The 11,718-nt window shown below is 47.0% G+C and overlaps 1 protein-coding gene across 2 annotated transcripts; it reads left to right on the forward strand.

The window, feature by feature from the left end:
• Window positions 1–1,831: 1,831 nt before the first annotated feature.
• Window positions 1,832–11,509, forward strand: ZNF774 (zinc finger protein 774). Of its 2 annotated transcripts, XM_006932246.4 has the most exons (5): window positions 1,832–2,253; window positions 2,771–2,832; window positions 3,825–3,947; window positions 7,208–7,314; window positions 8,104–11,509. In XM_006932246.4, the coding sequence occupies exons 3-5, from the start codon at window positions 3,841–3,843 to the stop codon at window positions 9,342–9,344; spliced, it is 1,455 nt and encodes a 484-aa protein (XP_006932308.2). In that variant the 5' UTR covers window positions 1,832–2,253; window positions 2,771–2,832; window positions 3,825–3,840; the 3' UTR covers window positions 9,345–11,509. The 2 variants fall into 2 exon arrangements, with proteins under 2 accessions (XP_006932308.2, XP_003986876.2); XM_003986827.5 differs by lacking the exon at window positions 2,771–2,832 and having other exon boundaries at window positions 1,836–2,253.
• The last annotated feature ends 209 nt before the right edge of the window (window positions 11,510–11,718 follow it).

Consider the following 11,718-nt stretch of genomic DNA (forward strand, 5'->3'; position numbering starts at 1 on the left):
AGGGGTAATTTGTTATGCACCAATAGACGATATACTCCCTCCCTTAGAGGGAGTTAAAGCACCTGCTAAAAATCTCTTTTCATCCTCCATGAAGTCTTTTCAGCTTCCCTCCCCTCCTCCATTTCCATGCTGCCACACCTGTAAGCACCCAACTCCTAATAGGTCATGGGCCTGCTCCAAGCAGCCACCCGGGGTACATGGCCTCATTTCTCTACAGGCTGATTTTCTCATGAGACCGAGCTTCTCCTCCCCTTCTTCTCCCCACACATCTGATAACGATGAATAAAATGCTAAGAGAGCAAGGCTGGGGCAGAAGGAACGAGGCCAGAGGGAGAGGCAAGGGATAGCCATCAGCCAGATTCAGTGACTCTTCATTTATCTGCCCTCCACACTCCCTGATGATCGCTTGAAGAGCCATAGAATCTTCCTGATGGCAGAATACCAGAAAGACCCCTGAGGGGTCTGGAGATGCCTCTGATTATCCAGGTCCTGAACTGTGTTCCGTTTATGGGAGCCTGGCACTCCCTAGGTTTCCAGGGTGTTCCTTGCTGTTTCTGGGTTCCCATGAGATTTCAGTTTATCCCATTTCCATCTAACTAAAATTTATCTGCTGAGCAAAACCAGATGTTTGTTTATGGTGGACAGAATTCCCCAAAATGCTACTGTGGTCATTTTGCAGCTGACTACAGTTATATAGCAAAACAATTGAGATGCACTAGCTATATGGAAGAAAAAAAAAGAAAGAAAACATTATTTGGTATTGCAGTGTATCTTCTATGGTTTCTCGCCTCTGTTGGCCTGTGAGCTGCAGGAAGGTAATGGTCACATGTGATTCCTGTGGGTAACCACAATGCGCAGAACAGTCTGGAATGTAGAACGTTCCCAGTAAATATTTGTTGGAAGATACACCGTACACATTGAAGGAATGGTTGAACTAGTGCTTAAGGAGTCTTTCACATTACCCCTTGAGCTGGTAATTCTAAGAATTTTACAGTCCACCACAAAATCTTCTTCTTCTTATTATTATTATTTTTAATAATATTATTTTTAATTTCTTCTTTATTATTATTATTCTTTTATTATTATTTATTTATTTTTGAGACAGAGAGAGAGAGACAGAGCACGAGCGGGTGAGGGGCAGAGAGAGGGAAACCGAATCCAAAGCAGGCTCCAGGCTCTGAGCTGTCAGCACAGAGCCCCACTCAGGGCTCAAAGAACCATGAGACTGTGACCTGAGCCAAAGTTGGACGCTTAACCAACCGAGCCACCCACGTGCTCCAAAATGTTTGTTTTTTGTTTGTTTGTTTGTTTGTTTTTAACTGCACTGAATGAATCAACAAATCGGGTAGACAGGTGCGTTTTCTTCATTGTAAAGAAAGGCTTCTATTATTTTTTAGGTAGGGGCTTGCCCAAAGTGAGCACTGGTTCTCACATAAGGTCCGGGAGGCTCCACAGTTTGGAACCCGGTACACCTTTCCTAGGCGATAAGACACCCAGGCCAGCCTCCTCTGGCTATTAACAGGTGTGGTAACCAATGGAGAGGAAATTGCGATGCTAATGGAAGGGGGCAAAACGTCTGTTTTCCGCTAAAGGCTTCTGCTTGGGGTTTCTTAATGCACAGCCTCAGTTGCCCAGGGATCTGTTGGTGGCAGACACCAGGCAGGCTCTGCCCCCCAGGATGGGGAACCCGGCACAGGAGGATCCACAAGGCCGCGGCGATGAGCTGCCCCGCGCTTGGAAAGGGCGAGGTGCCAGAGCGCGGAAGACGCCGCCGTGGGTACAAGGCTGCTCGGCGGCAGTCGGGTGAGGCCGGGTGGTTCGCATCTGCAGATCCCTCTCCGGGCGTGCAGTCTCCGGACCCCACCCTCTCACCTCGGGAGAAGCAGTTCCCGCGGTAGGGAGAACTGGGTTTTGCACTTGGCACCGCTGGGACCTGGGCATCCCCGGACTCCGAGTCCTTTGAAGCGGTCTTGTTCGAGACTACATTTCCCAGAAGGCCGCGCGGAGATTGAAAGCTGCACCAGCCTATGGACGGACAAGGCTTCTGGTCGCCGAAACTGAACAGCCAATGGCAATGAAACAGGGGCGGTGTCTTCCGGCTGCGAGCGGTCGAGCGCAGAGTCCCACCTGTGTCCCCACAGCCCTGTCACGAATCCCGGTCGGGTTCGAGAAGGGACCGCCTCGGCTTTGTGGGCCGGGAGCGGCTCGGCGGTGGAGGACTCTCACTTTCTGCTCCATCCCGGAGCCGGGCCGGTGAGTGATGCGGGGAAGGAGACTGCGGCGGTCGCCCGGGAGCTGCAGAGGGGCGTGGAGGGGACTCGCCCGCCGCCGCGCTGTGGCCCCTGCCAGGTCGCCGCGCTCGCCTTTCGGAGCCCGCGGGTTTCGCTGAAGAGTGAGGAGAGGTGGCTGCGGCTTTCTGTGCCGTCGTCGGGATAGCCCATCCTCTTGATCAGTCTTCCCGCTCCTCGGTCGTGGTCCCCGGGCTTCAGCGTGCCTTGTGACCCTGTGACCGCGGCGCCCTGATTAGGGCCTGCAGCACCGCGAGGGGGGGGTGGGGGTGGGGGACGAGTGCCGGTCCCACCCGTGCCGTCATGTCCCTATTAATAAACCCAGCGAACAAGCCGGTGCCGCTCACGATGGCACTTAGTCACAGCACCTCGGCGCTCCGGGAGCCTGCGGGGTCACCTGCGGGGGGTGGGGGTGGGGGGATGGGAGACCGGGTGGGAAACAATGTTTCCGTGACCGTGGCTGTGAACTCTCCTCCCCTCAGTCCCGCTGTCTCCTGCAAGTGGGCCCTGCAGTTGTGTCTCCTCATGGATGCCGAAATAAAATGTACGCTCAAAACTTATTTTCAGTTTTTACCTCCTAATGACATTCCTTTCGTTTGTTGGGGTTTTAAAGCAGAGAGATGAAATGTTTCCTTACGGTTTTTAGGTCTTTAAAAACTCAGTACTTTATAAAGGACCGAGAGCAATGTGTGTAAATGCATGAGTATTTCCACGAAAAGTGCAAGAGAATTCTCTAGTAGTAGCCAGGTGCTTCGATTGGTGTGACAAAAGACGAGAAAGAGGAAAGCTTCCTCGTTCCAGTCTGGTCCATCCTCCACTGAAACGCAGGAGTTTTTGTAGTAGATTCAGCTGGCTGACTTGTGTTTTTTTCTATCGGAAACTCTTTAAGCCACCCCCCCCCCCCCCCCCCCCGCAAACACACACACGCACGCACATACACACACACACGCACACACGCACATCAAAACAAAACAAAACTCTATTTCTTTGTGACTCCTACTGCCTTTTACAGCACATTACTGTAAAAATGGTACCCAGAACTTTTCATGTTCTGTCTGATCTGTTCCTTGAGGTTGACACCAAATCTGCAAGCCAGGAAAAGTCAGCTGTTCTCATGGCTAATACGAGTACAATTAAATCCACAATTTCCTAGCTTGCCGAGGAAGAGGTAGCTGGAGAGCTTTTCGCAAAATCAAGTCCCTCCCCCCAACACCTGCGTACTCTATCCTTTGTCTGTCTTGTCCATCGTGGACAATTTGTTCCTCAAAAGGTTAATGTTTCTTGTAGCTGTGTTTGGGAGCTCCAGGCCTCGCTTAGTGATATGAATGTTGGCCAAGGGAAGGATTATGTAAAAACAGTAAGAAAAGCAACCCTTCTGTGGTTGACAGAATTTATCTCAGAACTATTCTATTCCGGGGTGGGGGAGGGGCCGGGGTCTTTGGGTATACTGGTGGCACCGGGGCGGTCTTTTGGTTTTGAGACAATGGTTAGACTATCCAGAGAGCTTTTGATGCATACTGAGTTCTCCTGCTTTAGGAACTGATGACTCTCAATGACGTGGCTGGGGACTTCAGGGAAGAATGGGTTACCTGGACCCTGCTTAGAGAATGCTCTTCAGGGATACCACCCAGCACAGTTACAAGAATGGGCTCTCCCAGGGTAAGGATGCTACTCTCCTTTAGGTTTAAGACTTAGATCACGTGAGGGGCACCTGAGTGGCTCAGTCGGACAAGCGTCTGACTTCGGCTCAGGTCATGTTCTCACGGTTTGTGAGTTTGAGCCCCACGTCAGGCTCTGGGCTGACAGCTGACAGCTCGGAGCCTGGAGCCTGCTTTGGATTCTGTGTCTCCCTCTGTCTGCCCCTCCACTTGCCTGCATTCTGTCTCTCGCATTATCTCAAAAATAAATAAACATCAAAAAAAATTTTTTTTAAAGACTTAGATCATGTGAGAGAGCCCAGGTCTGAGTGGTCTCTAGGGACGTTGATCTCTTAGAGCTAAAGATCTCTGTGAGATCTTTAATAATTGTTGCCTCCCTAGCAGAAAAAAAAATAACTTCCTTTTTTTTAATGACTTACATTTTTATGGCACTTTATGGTTTGCAGATATCTTTGATATTTATTGTTTAATTAGTATCTCACCATAGGGGCACCTGAGTGGCTCAGTCGGTCGGGCATCCGACTTCGGCTCAGGTCGACTTCGGCTCAGGTCATGATCTCACGGTTCGTGGGCCTGAGCCCCGCGTCAGGCTCTGTGCTGACAGCTCAGAGCCTGGAGCCTGCTTCAGATTCTGTGTCTTCCCTCTCTCTCTCTCTCTCTGCCCTTTCCCTGCTTGAGCTCTGTCTTTCTCTGTCTCTTAAAAATAAATAAATGTTAAAAAAACATTTAAAAAGAGGTGCCTGGATGGCGCAGTCGGTTAAGCGTCCGACTTCAGCCAGGTCACGATCTCACGGTCCATGAGTTCGAGCCCCGCGTCGGGCTCTGGGCTGATGGCTCAGAGCCTGGAGCCTGCTTCTGATTCTGTGTCTCCCTCTCTCTCTGCCCCTCCCCCGTTCATGCTCTGTCTCTCTCTGTCCCAAAAATAAATAAACGTTGAAAAAAAAAATTAAAAAAAAATAATAAAAAAAATAAAAAAATAAAAGTATACTAATATATACTCATTGAAGAAAAAGAAAATGAAACCAAAAGTCCCACTCCATCCCACTTCTGAAGAGTTACTGTCCTTCCAGCCATTGTCCTAAGCACAGATATAATTAACAAAAACAAAAGAGAAAAAATTGGGATCATACTGTAAATTCCATTGTGCATCTTACTTTTTTATACAATACATTGTATTGTAATACATTCTGACAACAATAACTGTTTTTCTATACATTGCTTCAAAATAATCACTTAGTATTTTATTGTATAGAATACAATAATTTACATTAGATTGAACCATATATTTGACCATTTTTAAGCCGCTTTTTAACTTATACAATAGCAATTAAAAAAATTTTTTTTTGAAGTTTATTTATTTATTTTGAGACAGAGAGAGAGCACACTCAGGGGAGGGGCAGAGAGAGGGAGAGACAGAATTTCAAGCAGGCTGCACGCTGTCAGCACAGAGCCCGACTCAAGGCACGAATTCACTGTGAGATCATGACCTGAGCCGAGACTGAGTTGGACGCTTAACCGACTGAGTCACCCAGGCGCCCCTACACTGGCAATTTCATATGGCTTAATCAAATATAATTATTCCTTTGTCATAGGACATTTAGGTCCTTTCCAGATCTTTACCAGTATTGTGATGAACATCTTTTAGCTGTCTTTTTTTTTGGGGGGGGGGGGGGGGCGGAGAATATGGTTTCTTTTTTTTTTTTTAATTTTTTTTTTTTTAACGTTTATTTTTGAGACAGAGAGAGACAGAGCATGAGCAGGGGAGGGTCAGAGAGAGAGGGAGACACAGAATCTGAAACGGGCTCCAGGCTCTGAGCTGTCAGCGCAGAGCCCAACGCGGGGCTTGAACTCATGGACCATGAGATCATGACCTGAGCCGAAGTTGGCCACTTAACCGACTGAGCCACCCAGGCGCCCCGAATATGGTTTCTTAAAGTATAATTAGTTAATAATTAGGTAATAGATCTTTTGCACAACTTTATTTTTTAACTTTTTATTTTTCATTTTCTTAGAATTCCCAGAACTAGAATTGCTGGGCCAAAGAATAGATATCTTTCTATAGTATTTGATATTTTTGCCAAATGCCTTCCAAAATGATTGAATTCTTTATTCCTACAAGCATTATATGAAAGCCTCCATTTCTATACATCCTACCTATCATGGTAGGATAATTTAAGAGTCTGGGTTAAATAATAGTGATAACTAACATTGAAGAGTTGTCACTTAATCCTTACAACAATACTAGAAGGTAGGTCTTATCATTATCCCTATTTTATAGATGATGACCCTGAGACAAAGAATTTAAGTAACTTTCCTGAGGTCACACAGCTAGTAAGAGGAAGGGTTAAGATTGACTTGTAGGTGGGGCGCCTGGGTGGCGTAGTCGGTTAGGTGTCTGACTTCGGCCAGGTCACGATCTCACGGTCCGGGAGTTTGAGCCCCGCGTCGGGCTCTGGGCTGATGGCTCGGAGCCTGGAGCCTGTTTCCAATTCTGTGTCTCCCTCTCTCTCTGCCCCTCCCCCGTTCATGCTCTGTCTCTCTCTGTCCCAAAAATAAATAAAAAAAGAACGTTGAAAAAAAAAATTAAAAAAAAAAAAAAAAGATTGACTTGTAGGCAATATAACTGAAATTTGCACTCTTTTCCTCTACATTGTATTGCCTAACTGTATCATTGTTTTAATTTGAATTTTTCCGGTTAATGGTAAGGTTAAAGATTTTTCATATATTTATAGATTGCGTGTATTCGTGTGTGTGTGTGAATTGCCTATTTATGACCTTTGCCCATTTTTTTTTTCTTACAAGTGTTTGTCTTTTTCTCATGGTTATATCTACTGCTGCCTTTCTGGGAAAAGTTTAAAGCCCGACATTAGAGTTAACTTCCTTGATTCTTTCTAAGGGTGAGGTCTTGGCGGCATTGTTTCTGAGAAAATTCTCTCTCTATCTGAATTTAGCCTTGTGCCTTCAGAGGTGAATTATTGTGCTCACTCTAGAGTTTCTGTCACCCAAGTCTGGTGTGTGTGTGTGTGTGTGTGTGTGTGTGTGTGTGTGTGTGTGTGTGATGAGAGGAAAGGGGCTTTTTTCTCAGCCCCTTGGGGAGATAATCTGTTTTATTATTCCATCTCATTGTTTCACTGAGACCAAACATACATTAGCATCTCCCTGGGTGTTGTCCTCTGCTTAGGGAAGAAGGAGGGCTTGCCTTTTGGTCAGGCTTTGTATGGCTGGTTCCGATTAATATGCTGTGTTCACCTTCCTGTATAGGATTTCCAGACCAAGTGTGATTTCCCAGCTGGAGCAGAAAGAAGAACCGTGGACGCTACGGCTCCAAAATTTCGAGGCAAGAAAGATCCTACAGGAAAGTCACACAGGTGAGATGTGACTATTACGAGGTGGGAAGAAATCTAGCCCTTGCTTAGATGACGAATTTGGAATGCTGCCGTAGACTTCTGTTCTCACTTTTACAGGTTTAAGTTGGACTTCTTGGGCAGTCAGTAACGGACCAAATAAAGTCTTCATTTTGTTCATTTATTTTAAAAAAAAATTGTTTTAGGGGCGCCTGGGTGGCTCAGTCGGTTAAGCGGCCGACTTCGGCTCAGGTCACGATCTCATGGTCTGTGAGTTCGAGCCCCGCGTCGGGCTCTGTGCTGACAGCTCAGAGCCTGGAGCCCACTTGGAATTCTGTGTGTGTGTCTCTCTCTCTGCACTTCTTCCGCTCACACTCTGTCTCTCTCTCTCCCTCAAAAATAAACATTGTGAAAAAAGGATTCATCTTAAAAAGGGTTTAGGAATTTAGGTTTTGTAAGCTTGGTAAACTTCACCGAGTTCATCTGGCTGGTTCAGTCAGTACAGCCCATGAGTCTTGATCTTGGGGTTGTGGGTTCAAGCCCCACATCGGGTATAGAGACTACTTAAAAATAAAATCTTTGCACCAGCAAAAGCGGCTGTATAATATAGATATGATAAAATAGATGGGATACGCCAGCCTGTAGTATAAAAATAAAATAAAATCTTTAAAAAAGTAAATAAAACTTTTCACAAGGTTTAAAATCAGAGTAGTCAAATTAAGTGTAGTCTGTTGCAAAACCACTAATCTCAGTCTTCCTCACTGCTTTCTGATGTTTTTCCCGATAATTGGTTAACTTGTGTTGATTTTTCAGACTTTGAGAATCAGGTGACCAAACTCAGTCGGGACATTTCAGAAGCAGCAGAACGGTGTGGAACATCCTCAGAAAGGGCCAATAAGGATATTTCTCCTCCTCCTAGTTGGGGAGGAAACTGGGAGAGGGACCTTGAGTTAGAAGGGGAACACGGGACCCGCCCGGGAGAGGGCCAGCCGGAGCCCTTTCCACAAGAGAAGGATTTAAACGAGCTCCTGGATGGATACGCAGGAAAGAAGCCCGTGTGTGCAGAGTGCGGGAAAAGCTTTAACCAGAGCTCCTATCTCATAAGACACCTACGAACCCACACTGGCGAGAGGCCTTATAAGTGCATCGAATGTGGGAAAGGCTTCAAGCAGAGTTCAGACCTTGTCACCCATCGCAGAACGCACACGGGAGAGAAACCCTACCAATGCAGCGGCTGTGAGAAAAAATTCAGCGACAGCTCTACGCTCATCAAACATCAGAGAACCCACACAGGCGAGAGACCCTACGAGTGCCCCGAGTGTGGGAAGACCTTTGGGCGGAAGCCACACCTCGTCATGCACCAAAGAACCCACACGGGAGAGAAGCCCTACACGTGTCTCAAATGCCATAAAAGCTTTAGCCGAAGCTCAAACTTCATCACCCATCAGAGGACCCACACGGGCGTGAAGCCTTACAGGTGCAGCGACTGCGGGGAGAGTTTTAGCCAGAGCTCAGACCTGGTGAAGCACCAGCGAACCCACACGGGAGAGCGGCCCTTCAAATGCGCAGAGTGCGGAAAGGACTTCCGAGATAGTTCTCACTTTGTAGCGCACATGAGTACCCACTCGGGGGAAAGGCCTTTCAGCTGTCCTCACTGCCGCAAAAGCTTCAGTCAGAGCTCACACCTGGTCACGCACCAGAGGACACACACAGGTGAGAGGCCGTTCCGGTGTGACAACTGCGGGAAGGGATTCGCCGACGGCTCTGCCCTCATAAAGCACCAAAGGATCCACACGGGGGAAAGACCCTATAAATGTGGCGAGTGTGGGAAGAGCTTCAACCAGAGCTCCCACTTCATTACCCATCAACGAATCCACGCAGGAGACAGGCCCTATCGCTGTCCCGAGTGCGGCAAAACCTTCAGTCAGCGTTCCCATTTCCTCACACACCAGAGAACCCACACAGGGGAAAAACCTTTCCACTGCAGTAGGTGTGACAAGAGCTTCCGCCAAAAAGCACATCTCTTATGCCATCAAAACACCCATTTGATCTAGGAAATGGTCCGCTGCCCCTTCCAGATTTTCATTTCTCTTGTCTCCAAGTGCTCCATGTAGAGAAAGCCTGAACCTGGGCATCAGAGGCTCAGGTTGGGCCCCGGTCTGTCCTCCGTCTTCTTCCCCGCTTTAATGGCGGAGATAAACTCATAGGCACCAAATAATATCCTGAACACAAAAGGCATCCCTTCAGTGTTTTTGACCGACCTTAGGGGTGAGTTTGACGGTTGATGCTTGGTAAGTAAAAGAGAAGTGAGATAAATGTGGCCACATTATCACTGTTAGTGAATAATATTTGAGATCTTATCATAAGCCCTTAATACCGTATAATGGCTGGCCCTTAAAAGGCTCTCGGTACGAAGTTGGTTGCGTTTAACTAGCCTTATAACTTGATAATGAATCCGTTAGTGCAGCCCCGCAAGCCCAGAACTTGCCAGAAATGAGATTGCCACTAGAAGATTTGGGGTGTGAACACAGAAAACAGAAAACACTCTCCCAATCCAGGGCTGTGCAGGCATTAGTCACCAGATGTCTCATTGCCATGACGAGGCAGAATTCTCGAAGAGGATGTTTGTGGTCCTGTGATTTAGAGGCTGAAAGAATTTCAGAAGCTCTTTGTACAGCCGTGTATGAGGTACTCCCACTGGAGGTTTGCTATCATCTGAGGCACAAATATCCCGCGATGAATAAGCCCAAGGGACCTGGAAGGGGACTATAAAACTATGGAAGCAACATTGCTGTTAAATATTACCGGGATCCTTCCTGGCATTTAGCTGAAGGAAACAACTCCTGTCTTTGAATCGCCTGGGTCATTGGCCCGTGAGTTTTAAGTTACTGTGACTCCCTAATTTTTTTTTAAGAGTCATTCATTTGATGCACCAGTACATTTCTGTATTTAACTGAAATAAATTGAGGGAAGGCAGTGTGTTGGAAAGAACACTGACTTCCTTGAGAAGGTGAGGTGTTTGGGACCCGGCCCTGCCATTTAATTTGGCCGGACTTTACCTTCTCTCAGCCTCTACCTTACCTACCTCACAAGATTGTTGTGAGGCTCTAATGCGCACACATGCACACACACACAAGCACTTTGTTGTTAAATTATAAAGTAATAATATCTCTAAAGTTCAGTGTTGCAAATGTCTTCCCTCCAAGGAACTCTGGCTAATATTTCCCAGGTGTCCCATTTTCTCTCATAATAACAGACTTCTTTCTCTACCTGTTGAAAACCTAAGGCCCGAAAATGCTAAGCAACTCCTCGTGGGTCACCTAGGCGACACAGAGCCAGGATCTGGCTGCGAGTCTCTTCTTTAACAACATAGAACAGACCAGCTCTGACATTTGTTAGAGTGTCTCTGAGACATTACGTGTAGGACTGGCCGCCCCATGTTATCTGCATCAAACCGTTTTGAATTTGGAAACGATGGAAGGATGTAGCATAAGTTCCAGGGAGCTTTACAGGACCCTGTGCTGGAGGTCCTTGATCGTCATGGAGTGAGAGTGGAAAGGCAAGGACAGGCACACGTGGCTTGGGGCGGGGTGGGGGGGGTGGTTCACACTCCAAGGGAAGAGCGGTGAGCCAAAGGTAGTCTTCTGAGGCTCCCTATGGCGATACGGACTAAATTATTACATGAGCCTTGGGACACGAGTTCATTCCCTTCCGTTATATGGAATGCTGCCTGAGTGCTGTCACTCGGGGCTAGGACAGCTGATAACAGAAGCTCTTTCTTTGAAAGAGTAATTAGATAATCGACCAGAAATAAAAACTCCGGTGAATCCAGTGCAGTGGTTCTCAAAAGGTGAGCCCAGACCCGTAGTGTTACTGTCACCTGGGAACTTGCTAGAAATGCACATTCTAAGCTCCCACCCCAGACCTGCTGAATCAGAAACTCTAGGGCTGGGGCTCAGCAATATTGTTTTCATAAGCCCTCCAGGCGATGGTGATGCATGCTCGGGTTTGAGAACCTCCTTTAAAAGGTGTCTCTTCTATTAAACACAGCCACAATACTGGAAAAAAAAATTAACAGTGATTCACAGTATCATCAAATATTTCAGTCAACGTTCACATGTCCCTAACTATCTTATGTTGTTTTGCATTTTTTATTGTTTTGTTGTTGTTGCTGCTGTTGTTTGTTCGAATCAAAATCCAAATAAGGTCTCCATAGCGATTGAGGTGGTATTTTCCTTACAAGCCTTGATCCGAAGTTCTCCCCTTTCTTCCTCCCTCTCTCTGTTCTTGTAACTTCCTTGTTGAACAAACCTGGTTGTCCCGTGGTGCCTCCCACAGCTCTGCGTTTTTGCTGATTCCATCCTCTGGGCCCTTTAACGCGCTCCTCCAGCCTCCTGATATTGGCATTCGGATCTGTAAACATGATCA

The sequence above is a fragment of the Felis catus genome, chromosome B3, assembly GCF_018350175.1.
Source record: "Felis catus isolate Fca126 chromosome B3, F.catus_Fca126_mat1.0, whole genome shotgun sequence".
NCBI classification, from domain to species: domain Eukaryota; kingdom Metazoa; phylum Chordata; class Mammalia; order Carnivora; family Felidae; genus Felis; species Felis catus.

Bases quoted from the DNA above. Each gene is read 5' to 3' on its own strand.
- ZNF774 (XM_006932246.4), top strand. From the start codon at position 3,841: ATGACGTGGCTGGGGACTTCAGGGAAGAATGGGTTACCTGGACCCTGC. The intron at 3,948-7,207 runs GTAAGGATGCTA...CTTCCTGTATAG, and splicing joins CAAGAATGGGCTCTCCCAGG to GATTTCCAGACCAAGTGTGA. The intron at 7,315-8,103 runs GTGAGATGTGAC...TTGATTTTTCAG, and splicing joins CCTACAGGAAAGTCACACAG to ACTTTGAGAATCAGGTGACC.